At 37.8% G+C, this 15,862-nt stretch overlaps 1 protein-coding gene across 1 annotated transcript in view; it reads right to left on the reverse strand.

The window, feature by feature from the left end:
• Positions 1-6,711: 6,711 nt before the first annotated feature.
• Positions 6,712-15,862, reverse strand: part of CCDC90B (coiled-coil domain containing 90B) — a 97,474-nt gene continuing 88,323 nt past the window's right edge. The window contains exons 8-12 of the mRNA XM_007946284.1: positions 13,296-13,337; positions 13,131-13,202; positions 12,782-12,835; positions 11,322-11,436; positions 6,712-6,767 (exon numbers count right to left, since the gene is read on the reverse strand). Coding sequence (XP_007944475.1) covers positions 6,712-6,767; positions 11,322-11,436; positions 12,782-12,835; positions 13,131-13,202; positions 13,296-13,337 — 339 coding nt within the window. The remainder of the gene's footprint in view (positions 6,768-11,321; positions 11,437-12,781; positions 12,836-13,130; positions 13,203-13,295; positions 13,338-15,862) is intronic.

Raw genomic sequence — 15,862 nt, forward strand, 5'->3', positions numbered from 1 at the left:
CCCACTCAGGTTGTTAACTTGAAATAGTATAGGATACCTGGTGGACAGAAGGAAATTAGTGCTTTGATTAAAGACATGCTAAAGGCTAGAGTGTTGGTACCAACAAATTCTCTATATAACAGTCCTATATGGCCTGTGAAAAAGGCAGATGGCTCATGGAGACTGATAGTAGACTACCGAGGCCTAAATAAAGTAGTGCCACTAGTGGCTTCAGCTGTTTCAGACATGGTATCGGTGGTACAGAATATACAGCAGGCCAAAGGAGACTGGTCCTCAGTGATTGATCTTGCAAATGCCTTTTTTTCCATACCAATCTCAGTCCCAGTTTGCTGTCACATGGGAAGGCTCTCAGTATACTTTCAGAGTTTCGCCCCTGGGTTATTTGAATTCATCAGCTTATTGTCATGGCTTGGTTAGGAGAGACTTGGACTTGGTGCAGATTTCAAGTACAGTGATACATTACATTGATGACATTATGTTGATATCAAACACAGAAGAACAGGCTAGGGCAGATTTGAAAACAATGGTGGCCCATATGACCAATAGAAACTGGTTGATAAATCGGGCAAAAATCCAGGGCTCTGCCCAAACAGTGAAATTCTTGGGAATAACTTGGGCAGGAGCCACCTCTGACATTCCACAGGTAACCAAAAATAAGTTGCTGTCACTACCTACCCCCAAGACTAAGCAGGAAGTCCAACATTTAATGGGTTTATTTGGATTCTGGAGAACACATATTCTGTATCTGGGTAAATTGCTGGCTCCTATCGATAAAGCCACTAGGAAGAAAAGTACATTTGAATGGGGGCCGGAGCAACAGCAGGCTATGTCTGAAATACAGAAAGCAGTCAAACTGTCCTTGCCTTTAGATCCTTATGATCCACATTCAGACATGATTTTGGAAGTGTGTGCTACAAGTGCTTATGCAGACTGGAGCTTATGGTAAAAACCCGAGAATGCTGCCCTACAACGACCACTGGGATTTTGGACTAGAAAGTTTCCAGATGCTGCAGCATGATACACACCATTTGAAAGGCAATTGCTTGCCTGCTATTGGGCATTGATTGAGACTGCTTCAATGACAGAAGGGCATAAAATTATTATGAGACCTGAAATACCCATAATGTCTTGGGTGATGTCCGAGAAACACTCTAATAAGGAAGGTGGTGCGTGCCCAAAATAGTTCCATAATAAAACGGAAGTGGTTTATTCAAGAACAAGTAACTGGAGGGATGCAAGGAGGCACCCATCATATCCATGAGCAGGTAGCCTCCTTTCCTATAGGTCCTACCCTGGAACCACCTGAGGCGCTGCCAGAACCCATCGCCACATGGACAGTGCCATATGAACAACTTTCTGTGGATCAGCAGAAGGCTGCTTGGTTCACAGATGGCAGCTCCAGGGTACACAGACAACTGACATGGAAAACTGCGTTAAGACCAGCAGACGGAAAGACCCTTATTGAGGAAGGTAAACACAGGTCAGCCCAATGGGCTGAACTGCATGCTGTCTTCTTAGCTCTCATGGAAGAATTGGGCAATTGAAATATTTGTTTTCTAAAACTGGGGGAGGTAAAGGCCTGAAGTGCTGGCTCACTTGCCTTCATGAATGTGTGCTCACACTCAACATGAGGAGGGCGAAGGGAGGATCACCACTCAACAGATTCCTACGCTTTTCTGGGGGATCTAGGGAAGAAGGTGTGGAGGAGGATGCAGGTGCCACTGTACAGTTTTTCCCCACATCACCTAACATTGTTTTCTTCCTGCCAGAAGCTGTGGTCCCTGGACCTGGGATGCAGTTGTGGGTGCCAGAGGCTGGGGTGATCCCTAAGCAAGAGACTGTGTCTATACCCCTGAACCTGTATGCCAGAATTCCCAAGGGCCTCATGGGATGGATTGTCCCTTCTCCCCATCTGGCCAAATTAGGGATGATAGTGAATACTACCATCCTGCCCAGTGGTTGAGATAGCCCACTAGTTTTGTACCTGTGTAACCATACCTAGCATGAGTGGGAGTGGACTGAGGGGGAAGCACTTGTTAGACTGATCTTGCTACCAGCAATCTGGATAGGCGCAACAACTGAACTTGATGTCCCCTCCTGTGATAGTTGAAGATGTGTCAACTTGGCTGGACTCCACTTGTGAGTGGTGGTTCCCATGATGGATCACATGACTGCGTCCTAAGTGGCTGGTCAGTCTAGGGGGAGTTTCCCCAGGGGTGTGGCCTACCTGTAATACTATCCCAGGGACAAACTGGAAGAACGGCATTCCGGACTATATACTTCCTGGAGCAAGCAGCTCGCTGCTCGCCCTGGAGGCTTTCGGATTCATTCTTTGTTGGGAACGGCGACCCTGCGTGTCAGTTTGATTCTCCCGGCTCTGCTGCGCTTACGGGAACCAGACGACTCAGGGCCCCATCTCTCTCCAGAGACGAACTTTGTGACTTGAACTCCTCTGCCGTGCGTGTGAAAGCCAGACGGCCCTGGGCCCCATCCCCCTCCAGAGACGAACTTTTCAGCTTGAACTTGTCGGCTTCTACATGCTTGTGAGCCATTTATCTAAGATAAATTTCTCTCTCTCTCTCTTTCTCTCTCTATAAATATATATATATACTTGGCTGGTTTTTGTGTTTCTCTAGAGAACCCAATCCAACACACCTCCCAAGGTGGGAAAGTCTGGGTAAAAATAAATGATGAATAGAAGGAAGGAGAAATAATAGCTGAAGGTGAAGGAATGAATAAATGGGTTATGCAGTGGGGGAAACCCAACATTATGCTGATACCTAAAGACAGACTCAGAGCAAGGGAATAATATTATCTCAGTTAAATATTATCGGATAACATAAAGGATGATAATGAGAAAAACTTTTGGATCAGATGGACCAATACAGCATACCTGAATGGCTGGTATCTGAATAAACTCACCCTTAGGACTCTTTGTCTTACTGATAAGACTAATTGTTAATTACCTTGGGACCAGTAATATGATTGGGAGAGGCAAATTAATCTTTCAAGTAGGAAAGGGCTAATGGCTAGAAGAGCCAGGGGGTACAGTGTGGTGAATTGCTTGATGTGGCCCTTCTAGCCATTGTCCTTCATTCTGTGATGTATTGTGAATCTATTATCCATGCCAGTTTGCAGTGGTGTGGTAGTTAAGGTCGGGTAGCAACTTGGCTGGGCAGCTGGTAGTAGTTATTCCCTATAATGACTGGCAGTCGGCTCTGTGGTGGGATTTGCCTTGAGTGGCTGATTGTTAAAGCCATCCACTTGGGTTATTTCTGTTGGAGCAACACAGGTGGAATGTATCTTGAGTCCTGCCTTGCTGGAGGGTATAATTCAAATCACCACCCTTAGCTTCCTTGAGGGTATACCTACAAATCTCCTGGGAAGGTTTGCCCTCCTTTTGCTCTGGTTTTGTGTTTTGGCTCATCCTCATCTCACCCCTGAATTTGGGACAGCAGCCGTCATCTGATCTGCTGATCAAGGTTCATCAAACCCTGAGAACTGGGAGGATCCTCCAGACCCACTCAAGGACCTGGGACTCTCCAGCCTGCCAGCCTCTATCACTACTACGTGAGACGATCCCTTGGGTGTCTGTGAGTTCTGTGAGGCGTTACAGTGAGATACAGAACCTTAAGATGGGGGACATTATTGGGAGGAGGAGTAGTTCATGTCTGAAATGATGGAGTGGCATGGTAGCTTGGACATTTGGGACATCTTTAACCTCTCCCTCATGGGGACCGGCCTTATGCTAATCTTTGTGAGAAACTGTTCAAACAGCTGGATTGTATGAAGAAGAACGTGGCATCAGGATTGGAGGAAAACTCATTAACAATCTGTGATGTGCAGATGACATGACCTTGCTGAAACTGAAGATGACTTGAACTACTTAGGGAATTTTTTTTTAAATTTAACATGTAAAAATGTTAAAATTGGCAAATGTGTTTTATGTATTTTTACAATAATAAAAAAAATAGAATACCAGAAATACTGGTAGCATAGCCTCCAGCCTCATAGCATCCCATAAGCCACCACAGTATGACAAATTGACAGATGAGTGGTAAAAAGGAAAGGAACAAAAGACCAAAATGGATGTCGGAAGACACTCTGAAACTTGCTCTTGAATGGAGAGTAGCTAAACATCACTGTACTGGGAACCTACTGTGGAACAGACCATCAATTGGTTATATGCAAGTTCAAGTTGAAGCTGAAGCCAATTAAAACAAGCATACCAGAGCCAAAGTATGACCTTAAGTATATCCCACCTGAATTTAGAGATCATCTGAAGAATAGGTTTCAGGCACTGAACACCAATGACCAAAAACCAGATGAGTTGTAGGACGATATCAAGAACATCATACATGAAGAAATTTTGGAATAGAGGTGTAATTTTGAGGTACATAAGGGCATATCCTCTCATCCTCCTTAATTTTCAGGTATTTCCATCCCCTTAAATAAAAATCTATCTGAACTACAAAACTGCCATCAAAATGAAGTCTCAATGGAAAAGATATTGGATCTAGAAGTAATGAGGATAGGTTGTGGTGTACTGTATTTCTAGTATTGAATGCAAAGCACTGCACTTGCTAAATCCCTACAGTGAGAATGAACACAAGATTTTAAGTGGCTATAAACTAGGAATATGCATCTTAATGCTTCTTAAGGTTTGAGGAAGCCCATAAATGGCACTCTTCTTTCCTATCTGGGCTGTGAACATACGAGATAAAGAATGAACTGATATAGAGGCCTAAATAGTACCTTTATTTATTGATAAAACTGATATTGGAGAATATGGTTTATAATCTCTTCAGGTCAGTAAGCTTCCTGTCACTGAACCCCAGAACTAGACACTTACCCTATTCTAAACATCACTGTACTGGGATAGGCCTCACCCTGCAGAGACAGAATATGGCAGTATAAAAGCAAAACAGAATGAATGCTCTCCAAACAGGATGGTCCCAAAGAGTGGGGAGAAGGAGCTGAGCTACTTGCACCTTTGTTTCTTCTTCCATATTTACAATTAGGTAAGTCAACTTACTTCACTATGGGTAGAGCAGATGTAAGGACTAAGAGTGACAACAATGCTATGCTATTAGTTTCCTTCACATAACATTCCTTCAATATATGACTATATTTTGAATTGTAACAAACTAAATGTATTTCTTTGTCAGCTCCATGAGAATGAAACCATGTTCACCTCTGTACACATAAGTACTAGCATGTTGCCTGGAACATAGTCGGCATTCCTATCTGTTGAGTGAACAAATGCACTGTAGAATTTGCTACAGTGGGCTTTTTAACCTATATAGGCTTTATTTACTAATCCAATAAAAATTATCAACAATGTGCTAATCATATAATCCATCCATTATTCAAAATAACCTTGTTATTTGTTTAGTTATAAATACCTGAACTATGTTGTTGTTGCTGTTATTTGCTGTCGAGTCGGACCTGACTCAGTGACCCCTCCTTGGGTTTCCGAGGCAGTATCACTACGGAAGTAGATTGCCTAACCTTCCTTCTGAGGAGTGGCTGGTGGGTTTGAACTGCCAGCTTCCAGGTTAGCAGTCAAGTGCCTTAGGCACTACACTACCAGAGCTCCTACCTGAACTATAGCATAGTTAAGAGTGATCTGTCTATATGGTTTAGTGACATCTCAGAGGCTTTCCATCTAAATTGGCTTCAAAGATATAACTGGTGAGTTGTTTTCAAAACAAATCCCCTGTTTATATTTTAACTTTATCCTGTTAAACTCTAACTCATTTTTTTCTTAGAAACTTCTTGTCAAGGTATGTAAAAAGTCTTTTGAAATGTTTAGCACTTTCTAGTCTTGGCTTTTTGATCTGGATAAAACTGAAGGGACTGAGATGAAACTGGTATTTTGTAATTCCCCTGAAATTATATATGCATTCTTAATCGATATGATTAAAGGAAACACAAGTAGATTTAAAAACAAAAGAAAAAATTTGAATTTCCCCAAGGTTCTTGAGAGTCAGAATCATGGATCAATGGTTGTTTGCTGAATTTAAATGAATAATAATAAATAATAAAAGCATTGTTTTATATAATAAATTCAAGATGGATTCCTGAGAAGTTGTTATAAGTTGGTTTTTGTGAATCAAAAATTTGAAATATTCATGTAACAACCAGAGCTCAATATTTAGCAACTTTACAGATTTCATACTAAATGTTAACAGACTCACTAGAGCACACATTATTTCAAAATATATTGTTTTAGTTCATTACTAAAAATAAAAACATAATCTCCAGCTCTATGATAAATCACTTTTAAAGTCCAAAGAACTTTGTTATAATCTTTTATTTTGTATGAAAATGTAATTGTGCAAATGTTATCAGGGAAGTTGAATACAGCATGAAGTATGTAGGCTGGGAGTAGTTTTCAAATCTTAGCACATACCAAGGAAATCCTGTATGACTTACAGTTTTGAGTTCAAGCAAACACAAGAAAACTTTGATTTGTTTCTATAAACTATGAAAAGGACAAATTATCTTTCTATCTTAAGTCAATCAGGTTTCGAACATCACAAAATAAATAGATCTTCCTATTCAAAAACAGTTCTTTTTAGTTTCTAAGTGCTTTGAATAATCTTGTTATAATAAGTTGTTGCTGCAACTGAGAAGGCAGCAGATCCTTAATATAGTGTTGTAAGTCACCACCAACAGCAGCAGGAGCATGATACAGTAGTTTTATTGTTATTTCCAGAATCTATAAAATCCCAAGGCTATTGCGAGGCAAGTAAACACTGAGGCTGTGGAAAGAAGACACTATGTTATATTATATAGGTCATGTATTGTCGTAATTTTGTACATATAAATAGAATAATATCATTTTTAAATAGCAGAAAACAAAGGACATCTAACCAGTTTTCTACCCTAGGTTTTTCATTCCCTGTAATATTAAAGATAAAGGCTATCTGTAAGGGCAGAATTAATACTGATTCTCAAAAGCTTCTTGTATCTTAAACTTAGAATAAGGATGGCAGTAATTTAAAAATACAGATTATATCTGTTAGAATCTATAAACAGCATTTATAAACATTATTCACAATAACTAAATATAAACTCTTTAGATGTTATGATAAATGAAAGACTATCTTGTGTATGTTAAAAATACATATATTTAGCACAGTAAATAGACATTTGTATCATACACAGAAGAAAATTTTAATTGCCTTTTTGGTACACTTAAAGATAATTTTTCTCATATTTTTGACCTCCACATTATTAAAAGTATACAAATAAAAAAATGATGTTTAATGAAAACTATTCTAAAAAATCTCAATGAGGTAGAAATTAAAAGGCAGGAAAAGCATCAGATTTAAACAGTTAACATACAACCTGCTCTTTATGCTACATCGTCTTGGAGAGAAAACCTTTCTGTTCTCCCAGCTTTAAGAAGCCAAATCTGAGTGAGGCTTTTAGGGACTCTCTAGTTGCTAGTTTGTTCAAACAGCCATGAAAGAATTTTTTTGAAATGGAGAATCTGTGAGATGATGGCCCAATTCTTATGATTAAAGACAAAAGAAATCAGCCTTTTAAAGTAAAGCTATTATGTTACTAAAATGTGATTAATGACAAGATCCATTTCCTTAATTTTAGGACATGGGATTAGATCTTTCTAGGATATAGAGGGCAGCTGGGCATTTCGGGAGAAAAAAGTAATTAACAGTTTGTCTTGTTGACACTGGGTAATTATATATTATTCCTTTTGATTTCTATTTACTGAGTATTACTGTGAACCAAGCAGTGTGCTGAGAATACATACATTATTTCATTTAACTGTTATTAATACCCTATGAGACTGGTAAGGAGCTCTGGTGGCGTAGTGGCTGATAACCAGAAGATTTGCAGTTCAAACCTACCAGCTGCTCCATGGAAGGAAGACGGGGCGCGATGTACTTGCGTGAAGATATATAGTCTCAGAAACCCAATGGGGGTCACTATGAGTTGGAACTGACTTGATGGTATTGTTTGTTTTTTTTGGTATGAGACCGGTGGAATTATTCCCATTGTACACATGAGGCAACAAGTTCAAATTTACATTGTTAGCAAGTGGTTGAGCCAGGATTCAAGCCTAGATGGATTTGACTCCAAAGGTTTTTTTTTTTTTCTTTTTTAAATTGTTACCTTCATTTGTACTGTGTCGGCTAAAAGACTCAACATAATCTGTCGTTTCTTTGAACCACCTAGTGCTATCTTGGTTTTATCTTTTGTTAACTCATGGAGCTTGTAAATTAAATTGTATACTACCAAATGAACACTTATCTATTGTGAGGAGGGAGATACGTAATTCCTTCATTAGCGGAATGATGCCAGTTGTTACTGCATTTAAGTTTCTTGTTTCTGTTGTCAGCTATTCTCTGCTGTCGTGCTCACTCTGGAGACATCACAAAATTACTTTTATATTTGCTGTTTAGCTTCTATACCCTGTTTAAGGAACAGACATGTATGTAAAATGCTTAGGTGAGCATGCGCCTGGTAAATCTTAAAAAACAAAACAAAAAATAAAAAAACTACTGCTGCCATAGAAGTGAGTCAAACTCATAGTGACCCTACAGGGCAGAGGTGCCCCATAGAGTTTTCAAGGCCGTAATCTTTACAGAAGCATATTGCTGTATCTTTCTCTCACAGAGCAGCTGGTGGATTTAAACCACAGACCTTTCAGTTAGCACCCAAGCACTTTATAAATTATGTCACCAGGGCTCCTTGGTAAATCTAAATACTCTGTAAATGTTAGCTTTCATTTTACTTAAGCTGCCCAGAATAGATCTGTCATGTTAACTATATAGATTAAATGGAAAATGCCATTATCTTACAACTCTTGTGTCCTTGGCAACAGTAACCTGGGTTGGAGGGTGGTGTTTGACCCAAGATGGGCCATTAAGATTCCTTTTGGAATTTTTTAGATTAGAACTAATGAAAGGGGGTAATCTCTCTTGGCTGCTGAAATTGGAATGATAAAGAGTCTGGGAGCTACTTAACTGGTGGCCATGTTTCCAGCCCATGGTGGAAGTTGGTATAAGAAACTGAGGCAGACATTCAGAGACAAGATGTATAGTAAATCCTGATTCCAAGTATCCCTGCCCTTTCATAATTCAATATGTAAGCCAATAAATTCCTTTTATGTCTAAGGTAGTTCAAGTTAGATGTATAGTCTAAACTAAGAGTACTGATATATGCTGGAAAACCAAATTGATTAAGATTTGATTTGATAAAGATTTCTTCTCCAAAAGAAATACAAGGTCTTTAATTCTGGGGCTTTGAAAGTGAAAGTGGAGTTTTTTCTCACTGTCCTCCCTATCCCCCCACCCTGTGTTCATGGCTGAATTCAATATGTGACTCTTCCATAAGCGAAGCATTATTATATTACTGACATCTCAGGTATTCTTCTTATGGATCATTCATGACATTAACTCTGCACCTGTTGGGTGTACGGAATTCATGTTACCTAAAGGACTTACCAGTAACAGCAGCAATAACATATTTGGAAAAGGGTGGGGAAGGAGAAAGTGCTTTCACTATTGTTAGTTTCAAATACTCAGTGAAAGTAGGAAATGATGATTTAGGAAGTAATGATTTTCTAGACAATGACTTGACTTGCTAATCTCTTTTGCCACTGCCACTAAGTCTTCAGACTATCATCACCTTCAAACTGAGGATAAAAGGATTTTGTTTTTAATATTTAGTCTTTAGGTAAATACCCTGGAAAAAGCTGAATGGATTTGAAGCTTTCTTTAACCTGAGTTGCTTTGTGATCTATTTTGAAAGTGGAATAACACTCCAAACTGGGCTAATTTGGAAGTTCCCTTACCACTGACTGAAGGTCTTTGTTCCTGGAGACTTTGCTAGAACAAAAGTTTTCCAAACTTGTTTTAGCCTTGGAACCCTTAGTTCAAATGAATCTTAAGCAGAAACTCAGTGGAAACTCACAGATAGTTTAAGTTAGAACATACAGCAATTTGTTATTATCTACCTAATTTTTAAATGTGTGTATCTTTTTGACCTAAAATATTAGCATAGGGCACAAAGATCATATATGTGTGTACGTATGTGTGTCTGCATTTACCCAAACATACACTTATATATGTCTATTTGCTACAGCAATGTTTTTAAGAATGAAAAACTGGAAGTCAAATGTCTACTAGTAGAGAATTAGATAAATAAAGTACACTTATATACAGGAGAAAAAGCCTAGGAAAATATATACTACTAGTATTAAACACGGGAGCTCTGGTAGCATAGTGCCTAAGGCACTTGACTGCTAACCAGAAGGCTGGCGGTTCAAACCCACCAGCCACTCCTCCGGAAGGAAGATGGGGCAATCTACTTCCGTAGTGATACTGCCTCGGAAACCCAAGGAGGGGTCACTATGAGTCGGGTCCGACTCGATGGTACATAACAACAACGACAACAGTATTAAATACAAAGCAGGAGGACTTTTTGAAGGCTTTCACTTTTACTATATTGCTTTGGAGTTATCTGAACATCTGAACAATTTATAATGAAAATATATTACTTTTTATGAAAAAGAAAAAATAAAAATACTACTTGAATAGGGCATTCTTCCTAAGTCTTTGAGCTGTGTAATTGGGTCATGTCTTATGGTTCTTGACAAGCTTAGTATGTGATAATCAATCTAGTTTTTAGGTAGTATCTGTGCTCAATGAGTTGGACTCAAGATAGAAGGTTATCTTTTTCCCTCTTGCGTGTTATGGTTTTTAATGGCCAATGTCTACTTTGAAGATCTTTCTCTGTTGTTGTTAAGTTGCTGTCTAGTTGATTCTGACTTGTGGTGATCCCATGTGTGCAGAATAAAACTGCTCCATAGGTTTTCAAACTCTAACCTTTTAGATGCAGATAACCAGGCTTGTCTTCTGAGGTGCCTCTGGGTGGGTTTGAACTGCCAACCTTCCAGCTGGCAGTCAGTTGCTTAATCATCTGCACCACCCAAGGACTCTGTAAGCCTATTCAAATCTTTATGGAAGTACATAACCACTCAGAATAAAATTTTCACTTTTTCAATCGTGGAACACCCAGTTTATCACTGCATTATTTTGTACTTGCGTTTTTATATTTCTTTGATATTCATAGGCTGTTTTCTATTAATAATTTGTAGAGTTGACTGTTAAACTTGTATCCCAAGACTAGAACCCTCTTTGAACATTGTAGGGGATCAAGCAAAAAAGGAGATGTTAGACTCCTCCCTTTTTTCTTCTGTGCTGACATGGTTACATTGGGAGAAAACAGCTAGAAAGCCTGAAAAATACATGACAGTAATTTCCTTCTCTAACAAATAGCCTTACCTGCAAGATAACGAATTGTTTCAAGTTTGTTAGATTCCATCAGTGTTTTTAAGGAAGCAATTTCACTGTCAATTTTATTACTGGTCTCTGAAATAACACTTTTGGTTTGGTTATCCTGTAGTGAATAAGAATAAGAAAATTAAATTTTGGCCCTCTGTATTACGAATAACAAAATTTTATATTAGAGATCCTCAATTATGGGTTAATTATGCATTATAAAAGTCTGAACTAGGGAAACACAATTAAGATGCACAGTGGATAAAAAGTGAACATTAAATGAACACTATCAACTAACAAAACACATTCATTCCTTCTACTTGGATATTTGGAGACCATTTCTTAGAATTACCATATACTGAGAGCATTCTACTAGAAGCCTCATAGTAACATAAAACAGATAAACTGGGAAGCAAAAATTTTAGTCATAGAATCATTATCTGTGTAGTTTTAGGGTATTATGGTGTAAATTTCAAATATATTCTGCAAAAGTAAAAAATCAACCAGATTTATAATAATATGAACTGGCACCAATACGAAAGGAACTGGTTGAAATATGCAATGGGTAAAAATGAATGCTACATGTTAGGAGAAATAAAGGGATAGGAGAAGTAAGAGGTAGCTAGAGCTCAGAAACTAGCTGGGAGAGAAATTGCTGTCTTGTTTACCTCTTGTATCTGGCCAACAAGTTAGAGAATAGGATACCTGGAAGAGCAAATGGGACCTTCCCTTCTATTAAATTATGAGCAAAAAGTAGTGACATTTCCTCTGTTAGGAGACAGACAAATGGCTTTTAAGAATAGGATTACTTTCAGTCAGAAAGCTTGGTTTTATTCAAGCCATAGTGATTACAATAATTATCACAATGCAGGATTTCTGAAAAGGTAAGTAATAGTTATGTGAGTATGGGGTTTAGAACCCAGCTTGATATCCCAATTCTACCACCTATTAGCTGTGTGATCTTTATTTCTCTGTGCCTCATTTCCAGACTTGTAAAGTAGGGATAATAGCAATCACCAGCAGCATAGTGACTGATGTGAGGATTAAATGAGTTAATAAACAGGTGAAACTTGTAAAACAGTATCTGGCATGTAATAAGCACTCAATAAATAATTTACTGTTTTTTTAAATTCAAGATAAATATTTGTTTTTACTTAACAGTGATCCACATTTGGCATTTAAATGGTATGAATAGAGTGAATCCTTATCTTTTAAAAAAGTTATTTTCTACATAAAAATAGTGTAAAAAAAATGCTATGTAGAAAGTTTGGTTATGACTCAGACAGGGCACGGCTCAGGTAATACCATCCACCTAGTGGCAGCTTACCAAAAGCTGATTATAACAACAATGGATTCTACAGGGCTTGCTTTTAAAGTCTAAACTTAAAATATTATATACATAAAAGCAGTAATACAAGGCAAAAAGAGATGTTCAAGAGAGAAATATTTACATAATAGCTTACCTTTTTGGTAAATTCTGTGGTCACTTCCATAAGTTTCTTTTCTTGATCTGTAAACTAAAGGACATGAGTCAGTAGGAGGTTTTTTTTTTTAAATATAACTAAATTTAATTGAAGTAATTAAACAGGAATAAGTAACTAAATGTTTATTGAGTGCTTATTATGTGCCAGATACTGTTTTACAAGTTTTACCTGTTTATTAACTCATTTAATCATCATGTCAGTCACCAGCTTGGAAATGAGCCTCAGAGAAGTAAAGATCACACAGCTAATAAATGGCAGAATTGGGATATGAACCTAAGTACCTTTTTCGGTTTAAGTAACTAAGAAAGTATGTTCGAAAGTACATTACCATATCTGTTACTCGGCTCCTTTCTAGGTTGATGTCCAGTTTATTATCTGCTCTGATTCGACTGGTTTCATTCTTTATAGATAATTAATACAAAAATGGTATTTTAATAAGTATTCTGAATGAATATTAATAAAATATTCTGAGGTAGGAAATAATTTCACTTACTATCAGTTGCTGTTTAACTTGGTCTAATTCAATTTTCATTTTCTAGGTATAAGAAAAAATCACATACAATTAGCATTAAAAGTCTTACTAAACTAATGGATAACATAACTTAAAATTCTAATTAATTTATAAAAACACATTTTTCTCTTACATGAAAAAGATAATTGTACAAGATCAAATAAAATGGCAAATGTCACATTATTTTTAGCTCTGTGAACATTATGAGCTATCCTAGAAATTTTGTACATACAGATAAACTTGAAAGATTTTCCTTTATATGATTTTTATTTACATAACTCTTATTCTTTAGTATGCAAAAAATTATGATTTACACATAAAGAGATTGTTGTTGTTAGGTGCCATGAAGTCAGCTCTGACTCACAGCAACCCTACATACAACAGAACCAACACCACCTGGTCCTGGCACCATCCTCACAATCCCGGCTATACTTCAGCCCATTATCACATCCACTGTGTCAACTCACCTAGCTGAGGGTCTTCCCCTTTTTCACTAACCTTAACTTTACCACGCATGGTATCCTTCTCCAGGGATTGGTCCCTTCTAACAACATGACGAAAGTATGTGAGACAAAGTCTGGCCATCCTTACTTCAAAGTAGCATTGTGGCTATACTTCTTCCAAGACAGAACTGTTCATTCTGCTGGCAGTCCATGGTATTTTCAGTATTCTGTGCCAACACCACAATTCAAATGCATCATTTCTTCTGTGGTCTTCATTACCCACTGTCCAGCTTTCACAAGCATAACATGCTGAAAATTCCAAGGCTTGGGTCAGATGCACCTTAGTCTTCACAGTGACATCTTTGCTCTTTAACACTTTCAAGAAGTATTTTGCAGCATATTTGCTCTGTGCAGTATGTTATCTGATTTATTGAATGCTGCTTCCATGGGCATTGATTGTGGATCCAAGTAAAATGAAATCTCTGACAACTTCAATTTTTTCTCCATTTATCATGATGTTGCTTATTGGTCCAGATGTAAGGACTTTTGTTTTCTTTATGCTGAGGTGTAATCCATACTGAAGATTGTACTCTTCAGTCTTCATCACTAAGTGCTTCAAGTCTCCTTCACTTTCAGCAAGTAAGGTCACATCATGTGCCTATCACAGGTTGTTAATGAGTCTTCCTCTAATCCTGATGCCACATTTTTCTTCACATAGTTTAGCTTCTCAGATTATTTGCTCAGTGTACAGAATGAGTAAGTATGGTGAGAGGACACAATCCTGATGCACACCTTTCCTGATTTTAAACCATGCAATATCCCCTTGTTCTGTTTGAATGACTGCCTCTTGGTCTATGTACAGGTTCCTCATGAACACAATTAAGTGTTCTGGTATTCCTGTTCTACAAATTATCTGTGTTATGATCTACACAGTCCAGTGCCTTTGCATAGTCAATAATAACACAGCTGAACATTTTTGCTTTCAGCCAAGAGCCATCTGATATCAGCAATGATATCCCTAATCCCATGCCCTCTTCTGAATCTGGCAGGAATTTCTGACAGCTCCCTGTCAGTGTAATGCTGTTTTTGAATTATTTTCAGAAAATATTACTTGTGGATGATATTAATGATATGGTTTGGTAATTTCTATATTCTGTTAGATCACCTTTCTTTGGAATAGGCATAAATATGGACCTCTTCCACTTAGTTGGCCAGGTAAATGTCTTCCAAATTTCTTGGTATAGATAAGTAGCACCTCCAGCACAGCATCCATTTGTTGAAACATCTCAATGGGTATTCCATCAATTCCTGAAGTCTTGTTTTTCCTCCAATTCCTTCAGTGCAGCTTCAGTACCAGTGGTTCTTGATCATATACTACCTCATGAAATGGTTGAACTTCAACCAATTCTTTTTGGTACAGTGACTGTGTGTACCTTTCATATTCTTCTGATGCTCCTGCATTGTTCAATCTTTTGTCCATAGAATCCTTCAATATTTTAACTTGATGCTTGAATTTTTTCTTCAGTTCTTTCAGCTTGATAAATGCTGAGTGTGTTCTTCCCTTTTGGTTTTCTAACTCCAAGTCTTTGAACATTTCATTATAATACTTTGTATTCTCAAGCCACCCTTTGAAATCTGTTCAGCTCTTTTACTTCATTATTTCTTCCATTTGCTTTACCTATTCTGTTCAAATGCAAGTCTTAAAGAGTATCTTCTGACAACCATTTTGGCCTTTTCTTCCCTTCCTGTCTTTATAATAACTTTTTGCTTCCTTTAAGGAGCTCTGGGGGTGCAGTGCCTAAAGCATTTGACTGCTAACCAAAAGGCTGGTGGTTCAAACCCACCAGAAGGAAGATGAGGCACTTTACTTCTGTAAAGATTTACTGCCTTGGAAACCCAGTGGGGGTTGCTATTAGTCACAATAGACTCAGTGGTAGTGAGTTTTTAAAATTTTTTTGTTTGCTCTATGTGTATTTTCTCTCTTTTTTTTTTTTTTAAATTTGGGTGAAGATTTACAGAGCAAATTCACTTTCCATACAGCAGGTCACATATACTTTGTCTCATGTCACTGACCACAGTTTACCACAATGCAACAGCTCCCCTCCC

Source organism: Orycteropus afer, unplaced genomic scaffold (assembly GCF_000298275.1).
Source record: "Orycteropus afer afer isolate SDZICR_OR568_19922 unplaced genomic scaffold, OryAfe1.0 scaffold00154, whole genome shotgun sequence".
Lineage (NCBI taxonomy): Eukaryota > Metazoa > Chordata > Mammalia > Tubulidentata > Orycteropodidae > Orycteropus > Orycteropus afer.